This window comes from Myotis brandtii, unplaced genomic scaffold (genome assembly GCF_000412655.1).
Source record: "Myotis brandtii unplaced genomic scaffold, ASM41265v1 scaffold782, whole genome shotgun sequence".
In the NCBI taxonomy this organism is placed as follows: Eukaryota; Metazoa; Chordata; class Mammalia; order Chiroptera; family Vespertilionidae; genus Myotis; species Myotis brandtii.
The window spans coordinates 2,475,464-2,497,990 of NW_005371138.1; the positions used below are offsets into that span (position 1 = coordinate 2,475,464).

General features: G+C 44.6%; 1 protein-coding gene across 11 annotated transcripts in view; it reads right to left on the minus strand.

The window, feature by feature from the left end:
* SERGEF (secretion regulating guanine nucleotide exchange factor) overlaps positions 1–22,527 on the minus strand; it is a 197,305-nt gene that overhangs the window by 58,722 nt on the left and 116,056 nt on the right. For 9 of the 11 annotated variants that reach the window (XR_001360010.1, XM_014530897.1, XM_014530899.1 and 6 more), the window contains one exon: positions 6,146–6,182. Coding sequence is in view for 10 of the 11 variants with exons in the window: in XM_014530897.1 (XP_014386383.1) it covers positions 6,146–6,182 (37 nt within the window). In the remaining variant the exon portion in view is untranslated. Of the gene's footprint in view, positions 1–1,113; positions 2,250–6,145; positions 6,183–22,527 lie in introns of those variants that run through there. The other 2 variants (XM_014530905.1, XM_014530904.1) reach the window with 2 other exon arrangements.

Here is a 22,527-nt window from a genome sequence, read left to right on the forward strand (position 1 = left end):
TTGTTTCTTTGTTATGGGGTGGGGCCACAACATTAGTAACAAAGAAACAGAATTTTCGGAGGATGAGGCCCAGAAATCCGGATTTAAAAAAGATTCCCAGGTGATTCTAATGTGCAGCCAAGGTTGAGAACCACTGATCTATAGATATAGTATTTCCAAAGTTAGCTTCAATAATAGATCCATTACAAATCATTTCACTTGCATGCTCTGCTCCGAGGGCGGGTTCCTGCCTGAAACCTCACCCTGAGGGAGGGTTCCTGCCTGAACCTCGCCCTCCAGGAAACAGCTGGGGGAGGGCACAGCTGTTGCCAAGACGACCGCTGCAGGAATGACTTCCTTCCAGTTGGACAAGCTTCTGGCTGTGATGTTACACCCAGGGTTTTTATATAAGTAGATTAGAATTTTATTGTGGGGAGCCGCTAACAGTGTTTTGGACAGGTTCAAGCCTTGGACTGATGAGAGGGCACAGTCCTCTCATTGCCACGTGCAAGTCCCAGCTTGGAGGGCAGGGCCCTCCCAGCACAATTATAGCCAACAGCTATAGTTGTAAGCTTGAACCTACGGTCCAAACACGTGGCCCCACGTGCCTGAGTGATGTAGGCTTGATAGAGTTCAGGTGCATGTAGTTGAGTAGGATTGAAACCCAGGAGAATGTTGTAAACATCTTGGTCACACCCTTACTTTGCCTCGTGGCATCTGCTATAAAATAAAGACACTGCTGTGGGCGTGGTCGCTGTCTCTCAGAGAAGCAGCATCCCACCGAGACCCAGCTTTCATTCTCTTGTCTGTCTTTTCTAAGCCTTTCAGCCGCCCCCACTCAGGTTCACCCTTGGCTGTGCTGGCGCAGCACACTTTATAAAGATATACCTCCATGCTCCGAGGGCAGGTTCCTGCCTCAATCCCCGCCCTCACTGGAAACAGCTCGGGGGAGGGTGCAGCCGTTTCCAAGACAACCCCTGCAGGACTGACTTCCTTCCGCTTGGTCCCCAGACAGGTCATGATGTTACACCACCCAGGGCTTTTATATAAGTAGATTATCTTTTAAAAAGAAGTAAAGGACAATGGAGGGAGGAAGAAGAATCCGAAAGGGGGTGGTTTTCCAAAACAATGCCATAGATTTCACAACTTTATCTGGTTGTTACGCAGAGCACTGCTTACTCTGAAGCAGAGGAGATTCAGGCTGGATGTACTGGTGGGATGTACAGAAGGAGAACGGAACACTGAAATGAGCAGAGGAAATCAGGTTATCTGATGGCCTTAAAAGCAGGCAAGACTGTCACTGGTATGCAGGAAGGCAGCATCAGGTAGTAGACCTCCGGCTTCGAAGTTAGAGGCTTGGGTTAAAGACCTGACCCACAGATTCCTCCTGACCACCTGTGACCTGTGTGGGATAAGCTGCTCAGCGGAAGCTCCAGCTGCCCTCATCTAGAAAATGGGGTGGACAGTAGTGCCAACTCACCAAGTTGCTATAATTAAGTGGATAATAACACACTTTGTCCATCACACGGTGCATAGGACCACACAAGTTTGTACGTACGTCTAAGCTCTCTACAAGGCCCTGGGGTTTGCAGGTATTACCTCTCAGAGGAGCAGCCAGTGTCAAAAAGAGTTCTGTCTATTAAATTCATACGTGAAACTGTGATGGGTTTCAAGCCAAGATCAGACATCTGCCACGCATATTACAAAGATACAAAGGTTCAACAATTGGAACTCATCAGTGAAATGGGAAAAAAAAATCCTTGCATAGATTATTGCTCCAATTTGATAAAAAGAACTGGCTTTGCTTGGAGGAGGGAAAGGAGGAGGCGGCGGCAGTACCACAGTTTCCTGCCAAATATCTAACCCTTTAACAATGCCTGTCTGGTGAGCCTGAGCGCTCCAGGAAAAAGCCACCAATAAAATCCTTTCCAAGGGTCTGTGTGGAGCGGGGAGAGAGGAAATGCAGTCAGCTCTTTTTTCTCTGCAGGAAGGGAAGGCTGAACAACTGCACATCAGGCGAGAAGGCAAACAAATTGCCCATTCAAGCCAAAATAAGCTGCTCCTGGGGGAAGCAGAACAGCTGGAGTCCATTCAGCCAGACACAGAGGTGAGGGCCCCAAAGACAGACCCGGGCCTGGGGAGCCGGCCTCTGGCAGGCAGGGATCTTCTGAGCAAGTGGTGGCCACCTGCCCTCATCTCACCTCTGCTGCCCTCAGTCTATGCCCACAAAGGGGAGCCAGCCAGCAGCTTTGTCAGATGTGGGGGAAATCCTGGGTGGAAAGGAAGAAGAAAGGCAGCAAACTAGTGAACCTGCCAAGCGAGCGAGCACCTATTATGTGGCAGGCGCTGAGCAGGCACGAAGCAGTCACTGGTGGGACATGCCTGTGCCCTTTGTAGAGACAACTTTTAGGGGTGGGTATTGTGATGGTGATGTTAAAGGTGAGGAATCGGGCTCGGTGAGGAAGAGTGATTGTACAAGGACATAGCTAGAGAGTGGCTGGACCAGCCATGGCAGGGGCCTCGGAGCTCTCCTTCCTGCTTGTCGCTGGAGTTTGCCCAGCTCCAGCAGTTCATCTGAAGCAAGAACTGATCATCCTTTTTAGCGGTGGGGGTGTCTGGTAGCAAACGGAACATATCAAGAGAGGCTTCATTAGAAAACTAAGGAAAGCACCAAAGCAAATTGCAAAAGAGGGGGTGAGGGGATAAACCTGAAAGCAAATGAAGTAGCAGAGTAGAATTACTTTGATCCCTAAGAAACCTGAAATGTGGCTGCTGTGGAGCTTGCCTCCAGCTGGACATGCAGGTCTGAGTCCCTGTCTGGGACAGTGGGTAGCAGCATCCTGACGGGCTAGCAATGGTTCCAGATCTGCTAGATTGGAGTCCCAGGCTCCAGTTTGAAAACCCGTTCTGCAGCTATGCTGAGCTCCTGCCCAGGCCCCTGACGTCTGAGAGTGGGGGAGGAGAGACACTTCCCTCTCTAGCTCCTGGGATTCCCACCCTGAGTCTCAGACCTTCTTACAGTCATCTTACAATTACTTCCTTCCTTGAGGTAATAATAATAATAATAATAATAATATCAGCTAACATTTATTGAGCCTTTACTTTTGTGCCAGGCAGGTTCAGCCACATATGTAAGGCGACATACTCAAGTGGAGGAGCCAGAATTTGCACCCAGTGCCCATACTCTTCCTCAGCACTACCCATAGTGCCTCAGGCCTTAGGATCTGATAGAACTGAAAGAGCAATCCTGAAGTCAGGCAGATAGCTCTACATTTTACTACTACTGATCCCTGGGCAACCTGGTTAACCTATCTAATCTCTGAGTCTCAGTCGTCTCCTCTACAGAGTAGATGTAATTAATATACTTGTGGAGTTGTGTCCCCTCTCAGACAGAGTAGGTCCTCAATTATGTCCTTCACCCGTCTCTATTTCACCTCCCCTTCCAATGTCATTCATTAAACACTAGGGCTGCTTCTACCCCTGAGCAAGGTTTGGCTTCTTCATATTCTGTTCTAGTCTACTGTGTGCCTATGACGTGTGGGACCCAGCATCAGGCCCTGTGGGGCTGGGTCTTGGGAATGAGACTGGAGGAGAGGAATCCATCAAAAGTGGGCAATGCACAGGGCTGAGGGGAGGCGCTGGCTGTGAGAATCAGGCTTTAAGCTGGTAGGAGCTCTCCTCCAGCTTGTCTCCCTTCTGCTGGCCTCCTGCCAGGACTAACAGGCACGTCTGGTTGCCTCCTGGTGCACAGCTTGCACCCTGCAGGGCACCCACCAAGGGCCCCGTTCCTCCCATGCTGGGGTGCCTTGACTCCCAGCTCACAGGCAGGCACGTAGCCATGTACCGAGCCCTGTGATCCGGCCCTCCTTTCCTGATCTGGAACCATTCATTCTGCACACTGTGAGCCAGAGCCCAGGCACTGGGGACAAAACGACAGGTCTGCCCTCAGGGAGTTCCCCAGCATGCCCTGCTATCCACTGTTCTCCTCACTCGGGTAACACGGGACACACCTTTCCAGACACTATCATTTCTCTCTTCCAACTAAGAATTACTTCACTAGAACAGTCACACTAACACATGAATCGCCCCTCTCCCCACCTGAACAAGAGAAATGAGAAACAGACACAATTTTAAATGCATATGTACATATGTGTGTGTTTCTTATGCACCCACTACTTACCAGCTATTTCACATACATTATCTCACCTCATCGTCACAACAACAATCCTGCAAGGTGGAGTCATCCCCAGGACATAGAGGAGAGAAAGCTGGAGGCTCACTCAGAGATGGAGCTGGTTTGAACCAAAGCTGTCTGCCTGCAGAGTTTATGCTCTTTCTACAGCCCCGGGCTGCCTCTCAGCTCAGCTGCCGCCCTGCTAGCTCTGGCCCCTCCTTCGCCTCGATTTGTTCTTTCACATATTTAGATTCCCTGCACTCTTCTTTTTTGTGTGGTTCCAGAGGAGGCCAACCTCTCCCAGACCAGTGACAGCAGCAGCAGCAACATCCTAGGTCAGTGGTTCTCAACCTTGGCTGCACATTAGAATCACCTGGGAATCTTTTTAAAATCCTGATTTCTGGGCCTCATCCTGTCCTAGGCACTTCCTCCGACTCTCTGATTAGCTTGTCTTAATTACACCCAGGCTGGAGCAGTTCCGGGGCTGCTGCAAAGCAAGCAGGCTCACTGTTCCGTCTTCTCGCTCCTTCTCTGACTCCAGCCCCTTTCGCTCCCCACCCCCTCTGCTGGCTGGCAGCCTGCCTCCTCTGCTGTCCTTGGTTCTGCCTCCTTGCACATCACATTCAGGCCTGCCAAGGAGTGCTTCAAACTGCTGCCACTCCAGGCAGCTGAGCCAGTCTAGCTCAATTCAGAAAAGAGAGCTCAAGTCTCTGCTGAGTGCCAGGCACCGCTCTGGGTGCCACAGGCAGGAAGCAAAAGGAAAACACAGGGGCCTTGCCCTCAGAAGCTCAGAGTCAGAGGCTGGAAGGGAGCAGGAGCTCAGCACAGGGAGCGGTGAGAAGGTTGTAATACAGTCCTAAAATACCAGAGCTGGTCCAGCCGGCAGCGTGGCTCAGTGATTTGGCGTTGACCTATGAACCAGAAAGTCACGGTTCGATTCCGGTCAGGACACATGCCCGGGTGGTGGGCTTGATCCCCAGTAGGGGGTGTGCAGGAGGCAGCCAATCAATGATTCTCTCTCATCATTGATGTTTCTATCTCTCTCTCCCATCCCTTCCTCTCTGAAATCAATAAAAATATATTAAAAAGAGTATCAGAGCTGGAGGGAATCTTGGTTTCCTGTTTTAACCCCTCCATTTTATAGATGGGGAACAACAGCCCACAGGAGGGCAATTATATGAATAAATGATGTCTGTAATAACAACCAGCACTTCTCAAACCCTTACTAGGAGCTAAGTACTGTTCCACGTCCTTTACATGTATTAACAACCCCCTCAACAACCCTCTGAGGTAGGCACTACTGCCCTCCCCATTTTAAAGATGAAGAAAATGAGGCATTGAAGGGTTAAGTACCCACTTGTCCAGTTCACACAGCTAATAAGTGTGCTGAACTTAGGCAGGCAGGCCCCACATTGCTGTCTCTCTAATGCACCGTGAGAAGAAGACAGTCTACCTGTGGAAGTAACAAGGCTCCTTGAAGGAATTACATAGGCCCTGGTTATCCAGAGTCAACTAAGAGGAAGCCTTACTTAATCAGAGGCTTCAACGGAGCTCCCAAGCACCACAAAATACAAGGCACTGGGTGAACAGAGCCCCATATTTCCAACGAAAGAGCCAACCAAGAGGAACAAACTTGGTGGAAGGGATTTCCTCAAGGAAGGAGTAGCAGCTCAACCCTCTTCCCCTTTTGTGTCTTTAATATCCTTCAAGATCTTTCATACCTCAAATGCCACTTCCTCAGGTAGGAAGACCAGCAGGCAGCTTAAAAAGATGCTCGAAGATGTGGATTGAAATTTGTAGAAAAGGAGGTTCTAGAAAAGCCTTGGTCAACCAAAGACTCCCATTTCTCAGAATCTCCCCAATACACACACACACCACCACCACCACACCACACACACACCCTAGCGGCCTAGCCTCTGGTTAACGAAGAGTCTTCTCCAATTTGCCACATGAGTTTCAGAATAAATAGCTACCAGTATTTTAGCTACTTACCAATCACTGCCAGATTATGTTCCGAGCCACAGGAGATCTGTAAAATGAAAGGAAATAAGTTATACTAAAGAAAGAAAATGTTTCAGTATTTTAGCCTGTATATTTTATGATCAGTTAGTTTTTAATAACACTAACATCTATTTTTGGCAAATTTTAGGAAGTAGAAAGCGGCACCATATACAAAAGTTGATTATAATTACAACATACTCACAATTACATAAAAAGAAAAAGTGATAAAAATTTGAATGAAATACACAAGATGTTAATAATATATTTGTTTTTAGGCAGTGAACCATGAGTAATTTTTTAAAAATCCTTTCTTTGTATGTCTTTGTACTTTTTCAAACTTTCTATACTGAGCACATATTACCAGAAAAACAGAAATATAAGGCAATACAAATGACAGTTTTTGAAAACTAAACTGAAAAAGACCACCACTCTCATCTGGATGGAGAGAATGAGCAGAGAATTTGGTGGAAACTGACTTGTCTAAGGACAAATGTTTGACTTTTCCCATCTGCTCACTCTCTTTTCACCTTCCAGTCACACAAACATCTGTAGTTCTCTGGATGCGTTCATCATACTTCTGGGCCTTTGCACATGCTGTTCCTCTGCTTGGAATGACCTCTTCTCAACTGCCTACCCAGAAAACTTCCACTCATCCTTTAAAATCGCAAACCGTCCACTGAGACTCCTTCACACTTGCTTCTAGGCAGACTCAAGCACTCCTTTCATTGAACAACTTATATGTACCCCCATTGTGGCAATCATTTTGCGGCCTTTTATGTTTTATCTGTCTCCTCACTGCCTTTGTCTTGAGAACAGGACTAAGTCTTATTCACCTCTGTATTGCACAGCTGAACTGTAGAAGGCCACAGACTCAGCTAACATCTGCTAAGTAGGAGAATGAATGAAAGAACAAAATACATAAAAGAACAAGTAACTAATATACAATGGATAATCATTTGGGGTTCTGAATCCAGTGTCCACCCAGCCAGAGGCCCTTCTTGCCTTTCAGTCTCTGCACCTCCCAACTGCTACCAGGAGGAAGTGATTGAGAATACAAAAGCAGAAACAGTTCTCCGGGTACTAATTAAAAGGAACTCAACACTCTGGAGAAGCATCCTGTGACCTTTATCAGGATGTTCACTCCAGCTCCCAGCAAGAGGGAGTCTCCAGGTACTCACAGAATGTCAATGAGGGGAGAACCCTGGAGATCTTCCAGTCCAATCTTTCTACATTACGAATTAAAAACTGAGGCTTGGGAAGAGGACAGAACTTGTCTTGGGTGCCAGAGCAAGTGTGTGTCAAAACTAAGGCGAGAGCCTGGCCGACGTGGTTCAGTGGTTGAGCGTCAACCTATGAACCAGGAGTTCATAGTTTGATTCCTGATTGGGCACATGCCTGGGTTGCAGGGACAATCCCCAGTGGGGGGCGTGTAAGAGGCAGCTAATCAATGATTCTCTCTCATCACTGATGTTTCTCTCTCTCTCTCCCTTCCTCTCTGAAATCAATTTTTAAAAAACTAAGACTAGAACCATTCTGATTCTCACACCAGTTCCTTCCCTGATGCTATAACTGCTCACTCTTTGCCAGTGAAAACCATTCGAAGTAATCAGCATAGGCCCCTAACAGTAACAGATTCAAAAGGCATTTGAGCACTGACAGCCAAATAACACGTTGGTGGATGAGAATGGGCAGCAAGGCGTCTGAAGTTTTTTCCTTATAAAAGCTGTGCTGCCCAGATCTTAGCTTCTACAGGGAAGAGGGGTGCCCACACCTGGGTGGACTCCCTGACAGTATCTGGCAAAGAAGCCCCTGTATATTTTATCCCAGTAAAGATTCCCAGGTTGTCTAGGCTCTGAGGTCCTTTGGGACAGGCTCTGGAGATAATTTCTCTAAGAGGCTCCACCATGTGTCATACACACAGCACAAGTTCATTGTATGCTTCCTGGTTACACGGAGGCTGATTCCCTAGGTTCCATCATAGAAAGATGTTTAGATTGAAAGACTGGAAAAAACTTAGATATCTAACGTTAGGAGAATGCTTACGTAAATTATGATAGAGCCATCTGATAGACTATTGTACAGACTTGGAAAATGATGCTTACAATAAAGGAAAATAGTTATGATATCCTGTGAACTGAAAAATCACCTAAAAACTGTAATATGCAATATGATCGCAACTCTATAATAGAGTATGCATAAAAGACTGGAAGGAGATACATCAAATTTTGACAGTGATTGACTCTGGACTAGGGATGAGACAGGCATTACAAGTATGGTTTTTCCTTTTGCTTTTTTAATGCTTTCTAATTTTATACACTATTTTTCTAATCAGAAAATAATCTATTAAAAACAAGTACAATGCACTACAGAGGAAAAAAACCCTGCCTGGTATAAAATCTGATATGTTTTGTTGCGGGGGTGGTGGGGTGGGGGCGAGAGGGGGAAGATTTGAAAGAAATATAACTAAATTACAAGGGCAACTTCTAGTCCCTATTTTTGAAATGTTCTTTAACGGTGGTGGTAGCAGTAATGGTGATAATGGCAGCAATAAAAGCAGGAATTAAAGCCACCATATACTGAGGACTCATGTGCCAGGCATTATGCCCAGGTACTTTATAAACATCACACATCTTAATCATCACAATAATCCTTTTCAGGTAGATTTGACTTTGCTCATTTTAGAGATAAGAAACTGAGCTCATACATATTAAATGATTTCACAGCCAGCTAAGTGGCAGTGGTAGAACTGAAACCCAGGTCTGCCTCATCTCCAAGCTCCTGTTCTGTGGTGCTAGATCATACTACGTTTGTTTTTCAAAAATAAAGTTATTTCGCTTGAACGTCGACCTATGAGCCAGGAGGTTGCAGTTTGATTCTGGCCAGGGCACATCCCCGGGTTGTGGGCTGGATCCTCAGTGTTGCACGTGCAGGGGCAGCTAATCAATGATTCTCTCTCATCGTTGATGTTTCTATCTATCTCTCCCTCTCCCTTCCTCTCTGAAATAAAAATTTAAAAAGAAAAGAATACAAAAATAAAGTTATTTAATTTCACAACATGGACAGAGAAAGGGCCTGCCTCTCTGACTGCCAGGGCTCAAGCTGGGGCTGTGGACTGCACCTTGAGGACCAGATGCTTCACCCAATGCCAGTATTAGGCAGCAGGTGCTTCTCTGAATTAATGAGCAAGACAGTGATGAGTGGAGGCCACATAGAGCTTGGAGCCCAAGGCTCCCTGCTGCTTCCTGCTGGCTGGGCATTGGCGCAGAGGTCAGGACACTGAACACCACAGGCCACAGAACCCCAATGCCACACTCCTTCAACAAGATTGTATCAATGACCATTTGCTTCATATTGCTCCTATCAGCATCTTCCCACTGCCCAGCTGCAGGCAGCTTTCTAGAAGATGCTGTTAACAATGGCAGTGTGCCCAGAGGAAGAGATTCAGAGACTGGAAGCCAGGTGAATCCTCCGTCCTCTACTTCCTGGACAGTTAGCCAGGTATCCTCGGGCCTCAGTGTTCTCAGGTGTAAACAATGTCCTCAGGTGTAAACAAGTACATAACAATATCTGCCCCATCTGCCTCACAGAATTGCTAGAGGACAAGTGAGACACGCCCCTCTCCTCACAGCCAGATGTCTCAACTTTCTTACACACAAATCTGACCATGTCATGGCCCTATACAGAACCCTTCACAGGCTCCCAGCTTTGGAAGGGTAGACTAAACTACCCAGGAGGAGGCTCCAGCTTACCTCTCTGGCCTCATTTCCTCCCTCTGCTACCCATGAACCCTCAACTCCAAATAACATACTAGTATTCCTTTGGTTCTATTCACACCACATTATATTTTCTCTAAGAACACTATAGGGTTTCAGGCTTTTATGCATGCTATTCTCTTTGAATGGAATTCCCTTTCTCCCACTGTCTACCTAGCTAAATCCTTCAAGGTTGCTCAAATATCACCTCCTTGCCTAGCCAGTGTGGCTCAGTGGTTGAGTGTCAACCTATGAACCAGAAGGTCAAGGATCGATTCCCAGTCATGGCACATGCCTAGGTTGCAGGCTCGATCCCCAGTGTGGGGCGTGCAGGAGGTGGCCAATCAATGATCGTCTCTCATCATTGATGTTTCTATCTCTCTCTCCTTCTCCCTTCCTCTCTGAAATCAATTATTTAAAAAAAAATTTTAATCACCTCCTTGTAAAGCGGACCCTCACTGCCCAGGCAGAGCCAGCTGCTCCAGCCTGGCTACTCCCACAGCATTATGCATCACAGCCCTTATCACACATGAGGTATCTATTCATGACCCAAGCATGAGTTAGGCCCCACTGTCTCTCAGAGATCTAGCAAAGTGCCTGCCTAGCAGTGTCCCTGCCACACTGCCCAAGTGCAGGGCATGAAGGGGTGGGAGGGGAGGAGGAAATAAAAGGTAAGGGGCCCAGAGAAGTTAGATGATCCCAATACAAGTGTTAGTAGTCATGTGGCCATTCTAGCCCAAGTGAAGACAGGCACTGAGATGCACAGAGGGCAGGAAGGGAAGGGCACTACAAGAATAGTATAGAGATGACAGGAGCATCAATAGCACAGTAGATTGTTCCAGGAACGCACAGTAAACCAGCCACAGAGGTCAGTCCTGGGAGACAGAGTCTCACTATAGAGGAAGTGGTTCCAGCTTGCTGGATGAGGCCTTTAAGAGAAGTGGGCACGCCTCCCCAAGGGTGAAGAGTGGGACAAAGGTGGCTGTGGAAAGCTGTCTGACTCAGTGCTGCTCATATGCTAGAGCAGTGGTTCTCAACCTTCCTAATGCTGCGACCCTTTAATACAGTTCCTCATGTTGTGGTACCCCCAATTTCATTGTTACAAATTGAACATAATTAAAGCATAGTGATTAATCACAAAAATAATATGTAATTATATATGTGTTTTTCGATGGTCTTAGACGACCCCTGTGAAAGGGTTGAACATAATAGCATAGTGATTAATCACAAAAATAATATGTAATTATATATGTGTTTCCCGATGGTCTTAGGCAACCCCTGTGAAAGGGTCGTTCGACCCCCAAAGGGGTCGCAACCCACAGGTTGAGAACCGCTGTGCTAGAGGGATCTTCTCTGTTCAGGCATCTCAGCCTCAGGAGGCAGAGCTGCAGAAAACAATTTCCAAGCCCCACTCCCTGCCACCCCCCAGCTACCACAGGGATAAGATCTCCCAACAACCCTCCTCCCAGGCTAGACTCCATCAGTTCTGATGAGAGGAGTTGCTCAGCGATCTCCCATGGGCTGGACCCCACTAACTGCAGCTGGATGGGGATGAGCTGGGGCAGGAATTGACTGGTAGTAGATGCCCAGGGAATATATGCTGAACACATCAATGAGTTAAATGAATGGATAACTAAATGAATAAGCAAAAATTAGATTAACATGAAAATATTTGCAGGATGTTGAATGTGAGCACTTCAGTTCTCAGCAGTACACTTGAACCATTTCTAAAAACAGCTGACTGGCCCTTTTGAGTGCTTGGTGCCAGGCACCTGGCTAACTGCTTTGCCTGTTTTATCTCATTTAAACACATACCAAACCTAAGAGAGGGACTCTTTTGCTACAGCTGCTTTACAAATGAGGCGACTGGGGTTTAGGGAGATAAGGTAGCTTGCCCAGTGTCTTACAGATAATGGAGATGCAGGATTCTGTGATCATTCGGATTCAACCTTTCTGTCCTCCCAATTGTTTTAACCTTTCTTGCTTGTACACAGGATGGAAATACACTGCTCACCCAGTTTCCTACATCCTGGAATCCTGTGTCAATTATCAGGGATCTAAAGGGGAAGATTTCTATATTTACAAGGCCCAAACAACATCATCCTAGGGCTAGAGGTGTCCTCCCTGGACCGATCAAGAGACTGCTCCAGGGCTCTGGGGGAGGGGCGGGGTGTGTGTAAAATGGCAACAAGGCTTTGTCCCCTGCCCTCCCTGTGGAAGCTGTCACCTCGCGGGGACCTCCACTGGATTTTTCAACTGAGCCTGGGGAAATCAAGGCGGGGAAAACAGACTGGGGTGGGGTACAAACAGGACCCAGGGGAAGAAGCACTGAGATGCCAAGGAGAAGAAGCCAGGGACCGCCCTGATCTCCTGATGAGCAGCTAGTGACAGCCCAGGGACCATCCTCAGATGCACGGGAGGCCTGCAGGGCCTGTTGATTGGTTCCTGCAGGTGCCAATGCACCCAGCCCACGGATACTATGGCAACGAGGTGCCAGTGCGGAGGCACGTGACACCGGGGGAGGGGCGGCCATTCCTCAGGAATCGGAGGAGGGATTCCAAGCCTGAGCTCTCCCCTTCACCGAGAGTGCTAGGCAGGCATGGCCCCCAGGAAGGAGAAGCAGGAGAAGCGCGCTGGGAACAGCTCCAGAAAGGCAGCCTCCCTTGGGGTTCAGAGGGAGGGAATGGGCGCCTCTGTGCAGCCTTTGCTAGAACTCCGCCCAAACCCAGTTGCCATGGGTGTAGAGCTCTGGGGAGACAATCAGAATTTCTAAACCTGTTAGAAAAGCAGGGCTGCGAGGTTGGGCATGTTTCACAGGCAAAATGCAACCCTGCTAGCCAACGGAATTTTGCCCCTTGCTCAAATAGTGCCAAATGGAGCCCATGGTGACAGCAGAGAGGCAGCACAGCTGCTTGCTTCTAGAAGCACCTCGCCTTAGAAAGACACCTTTAACGCCCAGTGTGAGGCCTGAATTTTTTACTGAAGCCTAGATGCCAAAGGAGATAAAAAAAAAAATTGAAACCTCCAGGCCCAGTGGCTTCCTCTGTCCTCCACCTCAAAGTCCTGGAGTAAGAACCCATATCCTCTGTAAAGCCAATTCCTTTTTTTCAAGGCACTTTATATACCTTAGAAAACGAGGCTTAAACTAGGTACTACCTTCTCAGATAGAGAGGTGGGGATGGGGAGGAAGAGCGCTAAAATTTGGAAAGTGCCTGGATGCCAGGCATGTGACATGATAGAATTGCACTTTACACACAGCCTCAGCCCCTGTGAGAAGTGGCTCTCCGTCTCCCTACTCCAAGGAGTTAAAGCCTAGTCCCAGGTCACACGGGGCTATACACCCAGGCTGGCCTTGATCCAAAGCCTGTGAGCTCAAGCACTACACATACTGCTTCCTCTTCTGATACTGGTACCAGAGTGCCTGGCAGTAAGGTCCAAACTCACGTGACTGGCAGATCTCTGACTCTCTCTTCTTCCTACTCTGTCTCCACCCAGTTAATTCATTTTCTCAAAGACTCTCCAATCTATGTCTTGATTTACAGCTGCTACCATCTTAGTTCAATCCTTTTCATTGTAGCCCGATTCTCTTAAAAGACAGCTAAATGACATCAAGCCTTCTCTTTGTCATGTCATGATCTCATTTTTCTCTCTCTGTGTGTGTGTTTTAATTACTCATTTTTAAAACAACATTTTTAAGTTGTCATAGTCTTAAAGCCTCCTAACTTCCTACCACACTTGATCTCTTACCCCTTTTCTGCATAAAGCCACTATCTCAGCAACATAAGTCTCTTCTCTGTCCCTGGAAAATTGGTTTCCCCACTTTTGTACCTTTATTGGCACCATTCTCCCTTTTCCATACCATTCTAAACCCAACCAACCCTATAAGACCCAGTTAAAACCCACTGCCTTGAGGAAGCCTCCCAGATTACCTCGGCCCCATGGAGATCTGCCTTATCTCAAATCCTACCACCTGCCTTGGCTACAGTTTGCCCTGGTCAAGTCTCCTTTGTATTGTCAATCATTTGAGTATGGATATAGGACATGTCTTTCTAGTCAGGGTGAGAAAGTGGAAAGAGCTCTTGTTATGGAACCAGGAGACCTGGATTTGAGTCTTGGCCCTGCCACTTCTTGGTCAAATAACCTTGGGCAAATCTCTGCCTGTGTGGCCTTCAGTTCCCTCACCTTTAAAATGGGGTAACAACAACCCGGCATAACTCAAACATTCTAAAACCCTTTCACAGCCTCCCTCCCCTCCCCCCAGAATCTATAGAATAAAATTCACTTTGAACTTAACCCTGTTCTATACATACATTTCTAGAACCTGTAAAAAGAAACTATAAGGCCCTAGTTAGTTTGGCTCAGTAGATAGAGCATCGGCCTGCGGACTGAAGGGTCCCAGGTTTGATTCCAGCCAAGGGTACATGCCTGGGTTGTGGGCTCGATCCCCAGTAGGGGGTGTGCAGGAGGCAGCCAATCAATGATTCTCTCTCATCACTGATGTTTCTATTTCTCTCTCCCATCCCTTCCTCTGGCATAGGTTCACTATGAACAGTTCATTTCCTTTTTCAACAGTTACTCTATTGGCAGATAAGGAAAGAGCTTCAGAAATGTCTACTGAATTAGACTATGATATACACAACAAGTAGAATATAACACACAATTAAACTAGCCAGGCACCCAGAATGCTTGCTTTGCCCTTAGTGCCCTTCTAAGGCAATTTCTTTTTCCTAAGTTGCTACACTGATACTACATGCTCCTGCTCTCTCAGGCCACATCTAATTGGACTATGGATGGATACCTGTCCCAAAGTAGGTTAATGCATAAATTGGCCACAGTCTGTGAAGTGATTTAATGTGAAAATTCTATCTGAAAATGGTTGTCGGCAGTGAGTCCTCTAGTCTAGTTGGTAGCTAGAGCAGTAGCTGGAAGAAACAGACACAAGAAAGATTAAAATGAAGACCTACAGGCAGAAGAATCAGAAGCAGCAAGAACAGTCAAAGTAGAGATGAGTAGCTACGTCATCAGAACGTGAGAGTTCCAGGGCTTAAGAAGGTCTAGATGTCTAGCTGCCTTGTGTTCTAAATGACCTTCCAATTGTTCTTTTTTTAAAAAAGAAAGAAAAATCCTCACCTGAGGATATTTTTCCATTGATTTTTAGAGAGAAAGAAAGGCAGAGAGAAATATCAATGTGAGAGAAACACATCAATAGGTTGCTTCCTGCACGCACCGTGTCCAGGGCCCACGCTGGGGAGGAGCCTACAACCGAGGTATGTGCCCTTGACCGGAATTGAACCAGGGATCCTTCGGTCCACAGGCCAAGGCTCTAGCCCAGTGGTTCTCAACCTTGGCTGCACATTAGAATCACCTGGGAATCTTTTTAAAATCCTGATTTCTGGGCCTCATCCTCCGGAAATTCTGTTTCTTTGTTATGGGGTGAGGCTAGGTGATTCTAATGTGCAACCAAGGTTGAGAACCACTACTCTAGCCACTAAGTCAAACTGGCCAGGGCCAGTTGTCCTTTTATGAGACATTTGTTTCACCTGTTTTCCTTACTTATGCCCATCCTTACAACACTAACGTAACCTGAGAGTATCTCTGATCCTTGCAGACTAAAAGAACCTGACACAACAATGCATTTACTAGATTTCAGAAAAGCAAACCATTAAGTTACTTATACCCTTGAGAACAAGTGGAACCATGTGAGCTGAACAACCAAACTCAAAGACAGGCAATTAATAGATTCAGACCAGTCATATTATAGCATGCTTCTCAAAAAAATGTAACGGTTACCCTAATAGTCAAGAAAGGCTGAAATTTAAAAAGACTGCCAATACAAAGTGCTGGTAAGAATGTGGAATAAATGGGACTCTCTTACATAGCTGGCAGGAATGTACATTCAACAACTGCTTTGAAAATCTACATCTACTAAAGCGCGCTCTCTCTCTCTTTCTCTCTTTCTCTCTACCTAAGTACCCGGAAGGAATTACTTACTTCCATTAAAATACATGTACAAGAATGTTCATAGAAGCTTTATTTATAATAAATAAAAACATAAAATTACCCAAATATTCATCCTCAGTAGAATGGATAAAGGGTAGTATATTCAGAAAACTTTATAGTAATGGGGGGGGGGGGAACAGCTAGTCACAGCACAGATAAATCTTCAAGAATAATGGTAAACTAAAGAAATCATGCACAGAAGAGTAAATATTATATGCTTCTACTTATTTTAAATAAATAATATAACTGTTCTGAAGGGGCAAAAAGAACTAATCCTGGGAACTGTTTTTAAAAATATGTTTTTATTGATTTCAGAGAGAGGAAGGGAAAGGGGGAGATGGATAGAAAGATCAATGGTGACATAGAATCATTGATCAGCTGCCTCCTGCATGCCCCCTACAGGGGATTGAGCCTGCAATCCAGTCATGTGCCCTGACCAGGAATTGAATTGTGACCTCCTGGTTCATGGGTTGATGCTCAACCACTTAGCCACACCGGCCAGGCAATCCTGGTAACTTTTAAACATAGTACTGTAACTAAAAACTTCTGTTTAAAAATAAAAAGCTGCAAAAAAAAGTATTTAACTCTACTGAGTGGATTTTTAAAAATCATAGTAGCATGCATGTATCAACTTTAAACGTATTTAGTATGTACTGTAGGAATGAGCAAATGAGGAAATATATTAATGTTGTCGGGAGCCAGAGTTTTCAATGTAGATGAAGGAAACACAAATATGAGGGATGGCAAAAAGGAACCCTGTGGACACTGAATCAGAAATAGAGGTATCAGTATGAACTCACAGTTTTACACACACACACACACACACACACACACACACACACACACACACATTGAATTAAACCAATATGAAATTCCTAGAATAAGTAACACCAAAGAAGCAATGAGTTCACTTGGTGCATGATCTTAGCTTTTGAGTGCTATTCAACTAAGATAAGTCAGAGCTCCTTAGAGAAGTGGCTGGTTCTAGGATTGGGAAGGGGAAGAACAATTTGAGCCTGAAACATCTATTTGTGCCAGGAAAAAAGGAGTTGATCAAAGAATTACAGGGGCATGTCAAAAGGATATAAGAACCAGCTTGAAGGGTCTCCCAGTGGCTAAATCAGGGAGAATTTGAGCATCAAAATGAATAATGACAGCAGATTATAACTCAATGAATAAAATAAAAATTCATGAGTACACACTGAATAATAAATAGGGGAGCAGGAAAAGCTCTTCCTTATAGTACAATGTCAAGAATAATAAATGTAAAAGAAGAAAATAATTTTGCAATAGTAATAGCTAATTCAGGGAAGAATTATTAATGGATGGTAGAACGACTGGGCAAAAATCTGAAGAGGAACAAGATATTTACATAGTCTCAAAGTATCTCTTCACAGATTACTTCTTTTTTATGTTAATTATATACTTATTCACATATTTATTAAATATGTGAATGTTATAAATAGAAATATCTACAAAGCTTAAAAATATCTATATAGTTTTTTTAATTTTCAAAAAAATAATTTTTTATTGTTGGAAGTATGCCCCCTCTTTTCCCCCATTGACCCCCTCCAGCCTGCCCTGCCACCCACCCCAGGCTTTTACCACCCTATTGTCTGTCACCATGGGTTATCATTTCTTTATCTCCCCCACATTTCCTCTGAGATTCTTCTGCATTCTGTTCCATGCTTCCATGTCTCTAGATCCACTCGGTTCATCAGTTTGTTACTTAGATTCCACATAAGTGTGAACATATGATACTTGTCTTTCTCTGACTGACTTATTTCACTTAGCATGATTCTCCAAGTCCCTCCATGCTGTTTTAAAGGGTAAGAGATTACTTCTTAATAACAAAGGAGAAATGGTGACCTTAGGAGGGAGGCAACACCATCTTACCCAAGTAATCTAAATTAGCATCACTATTAATGGGATAAACTGACATGAGATGCCTCTTCATGCAATACATTAAAGACACAACCTCACTTATTTCCTATTCCTGCCAAAAGTGCCTAAGTGAAATCTAATCATGAGGAAAAATCAGATAAAACCAAATGGAGGGTCATTATATAAAACAACTATTCTGTACTCTGAAAAAAATGTCAATGTCATAAAGATTTTTTAAAGCTATTCCAGATGAAAGGAAGCACAGAGCGATGACAACTAAATGCAATATATGATCCTGGACTGGCATCTGGATCAACGTGAAAAAGATATCATTGAGATGATTGGAGAAATATGAAGATGCTCTGTAGATTAAATAACAGCATTCTATCAATGTTAAATTTTCAGAAAAGAGAGAGAAGACACAAATGTGGCAAAATGTTAATACATGCTGTGCCTGAGTGAAGGATTTGGAGAGTTCATATTATTGCTGCACCTCTTCCATAAATTTGAAGTTATTTCAAAATAACCTAAAAAGTTTAAATAAGCACAACTAATCTAAGGGGAGAGTGTAGAATAATGGTTATCTTTAGGTGGATATATTGGAGAAGAGGCATGAGGGAGGCTTGCTGGGGTGCCTAATTTGGGTGATTACACAGCTGTATACAAATGTAAAAGTCATTGAATTTGGTCCAAAATCTGACATTTGTTAAGTCATCTGACCTTGGGCAGGAGGCCTGCACTTTCTTTTCTGAGCCTTCATTGTAAAATGGGTTTAGTAACACTAGCCTCAGAGGATTGTGAAGAGGCAGTGAGAGCCAGTATGCCAAAGAACCCAACCCAGCTCCTAGTACTTAGGAGTTCAGTGTTACTTCTATCTGCCTTGATATCCCAACTCTTTTTATATTATAAGGCCTCTGAAAAATATGTCTTCATATGCCATCAATATCAAGGTAATTTTCATTGCTGTGATTTTAAATACTGGGCCTCTCTTCATAAAGGCTCCCCTGCAAAGCAATAAGGCTATTTCAGATTCCAGCAGGCTCCACAGCTGCCCAGCTCTGTGCAAACCACTGGTGTGCATGTGCAGTAAGTCTCGAGTATATGCTCAGCTCGCATGCAATACAATGAGTGCAGTTAAGCAGGCAGGGATGTATGAGTGGCTCAGCCTTGAGGTCAGAAGGCTGAACATAATCTCAGAATATTAAAATTTATGGGCTATCTGGAATAATCTATCATTCAAATCAATGGTTCTTCAGCAAGAAACCCGCAGGCTCAGAGGAAGAGAACTAAATCTCTTGCTCAGCCTCCACCACACTGAGAGCGTCAGAGAAATGGTGGGTCTTTGTTCTGCCCTTAGCTCTTGCCTAGAATTCTGCAGCAGCTTCCTGGTGTCCCTCTCCTCCCCAGTCTCTCCCTGCTCAGCCAAAATACTTTCTTCTAAAAAATATTTTTTTTATTGATTTCAGAGAGGAAGGGAGAGGGAGAGAGAGAGAGAGAAACATCAATGATGAGAGAGAATCATTGATCGCCTGCCTCCTGCATGTCCCCACTGGGGATTGAGCCGGCAACCTGGGCATGTGCCCTGACCAGGAATCGAACCGGGACCTTCTGGTTCATAACTCGGCACTCAACCACTGAGCCATGCCAGCCGGGTCCAAAATACTCTCTAAAGTACATGTGGATTATTTTGCTCCCTGTTGCTCAAGCCCAAATTCCTTTGTCTGGTATTGAAGATCCTCCATAGTCTGGACCTAGTGTAGTTCTCTAGCCTGTTTCGCCAGTAGAATTATCCACCAGTACTTGCATTCCAGCCTCATGAGACCCCATACACAGCAACCCACTTTCCCATTCTCATCTTGCCCAGCTCATGCTATCCCCTTAGTTCAGGGTAACCTTCACCACTCATCTTGGGAAGGAGGGAAAAAGGAAAAGGAGAAGAATTGCTAACATGTATTAACTACTGAATCCCATTCTAGCACTTCACGTGAATTAACTCATTATATCTTCATTTGATAGATTAACTAAGGAATAGAGTGGTTAAATACCTTGACTGAAAGCACATAGCTAGTAAGTGGTCAGGCCACTTCAGAAGTAACTGCTCCTCCCTGTGCGCCCTGCTATAGAAATAGCATTTATTCCAGTTATTAAGTGATTCACACGTCTGTCTCTTCCCAGATTATATAGATTCTAACTTTCATAAGCATGCAGACTACATCTCATTAATCTCCTTCCTCAGTGCATTGCACAGAGCCCTGCACATAGTAGGTCCTGATCAGATGTTTGCTGAATTGAAGCCACTCATCTGTGTACCTCATACAGCTCTTGATTCAGAATCTGACAGAGTAGGTACTCAGGAAATGCTACATGAATGACACTGGATCTATCTATAAATTTCCTCAGCTCCTTTCCAGGGTCTCGTAAATGCTTTGAGCTCTAAAGTAATGGTTGAATTCAGAGACTAGATGATCCTTCAGATGTTTGGAATTTGAGTCAGCGGATAAACAGAATGTACTCCCAAGATATGAGAGGTAGATCCCACAAGATCTGAGAACGAACCACTGGGTGATGCCCAGGATGGGAACAATTAGAAATTGGGACCTTTAGCATGTGGAGGGCAACAGCACAGCCCCTGCCTATTTCAATTCTACCCCCAACAACAGTAACAGCAAAAACAAGCCAAAAGACTGACTGAGCTATGTGTGTGCAAAGCTCAAGAATCATTGTCTTTGCTGCATCAGAGCTTGGCTGGGCCACTGCCAGGCACGGGCAGAAGCACCTGAACATGGCCTCCAACCAAGAGGTGCCCGGGGACCTTGGAGCCCCACACACTGAGGATCACTTCTGCTTTTTTTACAAGAAAAAAACAAAACAAAACAAAATTAGGAGTGTCGATCCCAAAGCTGTATTCTTTCTGGGATTAAAAAGTCAAGAATGCAGAAAGATGTGAGAGAGATCAAAGCTTATCATAACAAGCATGTGTAGCGTGACAATGAACACAGCACTAACAATGACTGTTTCTGCCACCACTGACTGGTGTGCTGTGTGCCCAGCCTGACTGACTTCCCAGGCACAGCCCACAAGTCCACAGTCTAATGAGTGCTGCTGTCCGGTTCCCAGAGGCCGCTTGCTAGGATCCCACTGCCTTCAGTCCAGTTCCCAGCTGAGTGGCCATCAGCAGATCATCTTCTTGGACTACGGATGGGACTCTGAAATTTCTCTGGTGCAAGATAAAGGTGTGGATTATCATGTTCTGTTCTGGACTACAAATAAATTTAAAGTACAGTTAACCTACTTTTTGAGATTATAAAAGTTATATGCAGTTATTGCAAAACAATATAGTAAGAAAAATAAAAAACACCTATAATTCCACCGTTCACATGGTGTATTTCCTTCCAATATTTTCCCTATCAATATTTGTCTGTGTGTGAATAAAATATATATAATTTCAGAAATATAGTTCATGCTATATATGCTGTTTTATATCATGATTTTCGCACTGAACATAATGTTATGTTTCCCATGTCATTACTTTCATTAAGAATGTGATTTTTAGCATGTGCTTTATAGCATCATAGAGATATGCCCTACTTTCATTATTTCCTTATGGGAACCTAGATTGCTTTTACTATTTTGCCATTATAAATTGCATTGTGATGAACATTTTTGAAAAAATATTTTCCTACATCTCTGATTATATCCTTAGAATAAATTTTCCAAAGTAGAATTACTGAATAAAGGACTATGCACCTCTTTAAGGCACTTGTACAATTCAGGCAGTACATTTTATTTGGATCATTGACAAAACAGATCACATCCAGAAGAAAAAGAACAAAATGGGGACAGGGTAACAATACTGAAATAATAATATTGGCTAACACATTTTGTGTGTATATAATGTGACGGGAAGAGCTTTGCATGCATTGGTTCATTTAATCTGTGAATTAATCCCATGAGGTATACATTGACAGGTAAGGAGACCAAGAAGTTAACTTGTCCAATATCACAGTTAGTAGGTGGCATAGCTGAATTTAAAGCTAGTTGTGATTTCAGTAGATACACTTAATGCTATGCTATAACATGTCATGTGAAAAAATAGAGGGAGGAAATGGGTATTTTCCATCTAAAGAGAAAACCTGGATGGTATAAGGGCCACAGGAAGAAGGGGGATCAAGCTGTAGAATGAAATGGCATACAGTTCGATGGACAGAAATGCTTAAAATATCAAAGTTCAGCTTAATAATACAAAGGCCTTTTTTTAAATCCTTACCCGAGGAATGTTTTCACTGATTTTTTTTTTTTTTTTACAGAGGAAGGGAGAGAGAGAGAGAGAAATATCAATGGTTGCCCTGACTGAAGATTGAACCTGTAACCTAGGTGTGTCCCCTGACCAGGAATCAAACCTGCAACCTTTCAGTGTATGGGACGATGTTCCAACCAACTGAGCCACACCGGTCAGGGCAGAAAGACCATTCTAAAACTGAAAGTTTGGCCCTAGCCAGTTTGGCTCAGTGGATAGAGTGTTGGCCTGTGGACTGAAAGGTCCCGGGTTCGATTCCAGTCAAGGGCACATGACTTGCGGCTCAATCTCCAATGGGGGGCATGCAGGAGGCAGCCAATCAATGATTATCTCTCATTACTGATGTTTCTATCTCTCTCAATTCCTCTCTGAAATCAATAAAAACATGTTAAAATAAATAAAATAAAATCCTTCATTTAAAAGTAAAGGGAGGGAGGGAG